This window comes from Gregarina niphandrodes (genome assembly GCF_000223845.1).
Source record: "Gregarina niphandrodes unplaced genomic scaffold scaffold00040, whole genome shotgun sequence".
Lineage (NCBI taxonomy): Eukaryota > Apicomplexa > Conoidasida > Eugregarinorida > Gregarinidae > Gregarina > Gregarina niphandrodes.
In genome coordinates this window covers 51,217-51,903 of record NW_011646043.1, presented here as the reverse complement: position 1 = coordinate 51,903, position 687 = coordinate 51,217, and the positions used below count along the sequence as shown (strand labels likewise).

The 687-nt window shown below is 52.1% G+C and overlaps 1 protein-coding gene across 1 annotated transcript; it reads right to left on the bottom strand.

Moving 5' to 3' along the window:
* Nucleotides 1–452: 452 nt before the first annotated feature.
* On the bottom strand, nucleotides 453–611 carry GNI_145540 (zinc knuckle protein; the record flags this gene model as incomplete). Its single annotated transcript, XM_011135846.1, has 1 exon — nucleotides 453–611. A coding segment is annotated over one exon (159 nt), but the record flags the coding sequence as incomplete, so codon positions are not given.
* Between the last annotated feature and the right edge of the window lie 76 nt (nucleotides 612–687).

The following is a 687-nucleotide window of genomic DNA, read 5'->3' as shown; positions in this document are numbered from 1 at the left end:
TTCATCCGACGGTCTTTTGTAGCCAATGACGCCTTGAACAACGTCACCTGTTTCCTGGTAAACAAGCCTCTGATGGCACCAGCGCCAGCCTCTTCTAAGCCTAACTGACGTGCGAGGTCCATACTCACGATAGACGTAGTTGCACCCGTATCTAAAAGTGCTTCTACCACTACCTCGTTCAACATTACTCCCTTAGTGACCCTCGCAGCTCCTAACGTGTCTGCAAACTTGGCGACCTGGGTAGTTTCTTCCAACTCTCCGTCTTCCATCAGCGCGTCGGGTCGAGCACTCGTTTTCTTCTTATCTCGGCGCTCTTTCTCAACTGTGCGCTTTTTCTCTTCCAGCTGGTTGATCTTCGTTGCCGCCTCTAAGCACGCATCGTAGAGGGCCTTCCTAGAGTTCAACGTCTGTGTACCGATAATCAGCTGATTGCCTCTTTCGTACATCTCTACGCCCACACTACCGGACTTGCTGTCGAACGCACGAACTCGACAGTTCCTTTCCTCATGACCTCGCTTGTGACAGTTGCTGCACTCTAGATCCTTCATCGGACACACGTTCGCCCTGTGGCCCTTCTTATGACATCTGTAGCATTCAACTGACTCATCACCCTGGTGCTCGAAACTTCGATCCCATCCGCTCTCCGTCGCACCTTCGAGGTCACTTTCTCACCAACGGCTACTGCAG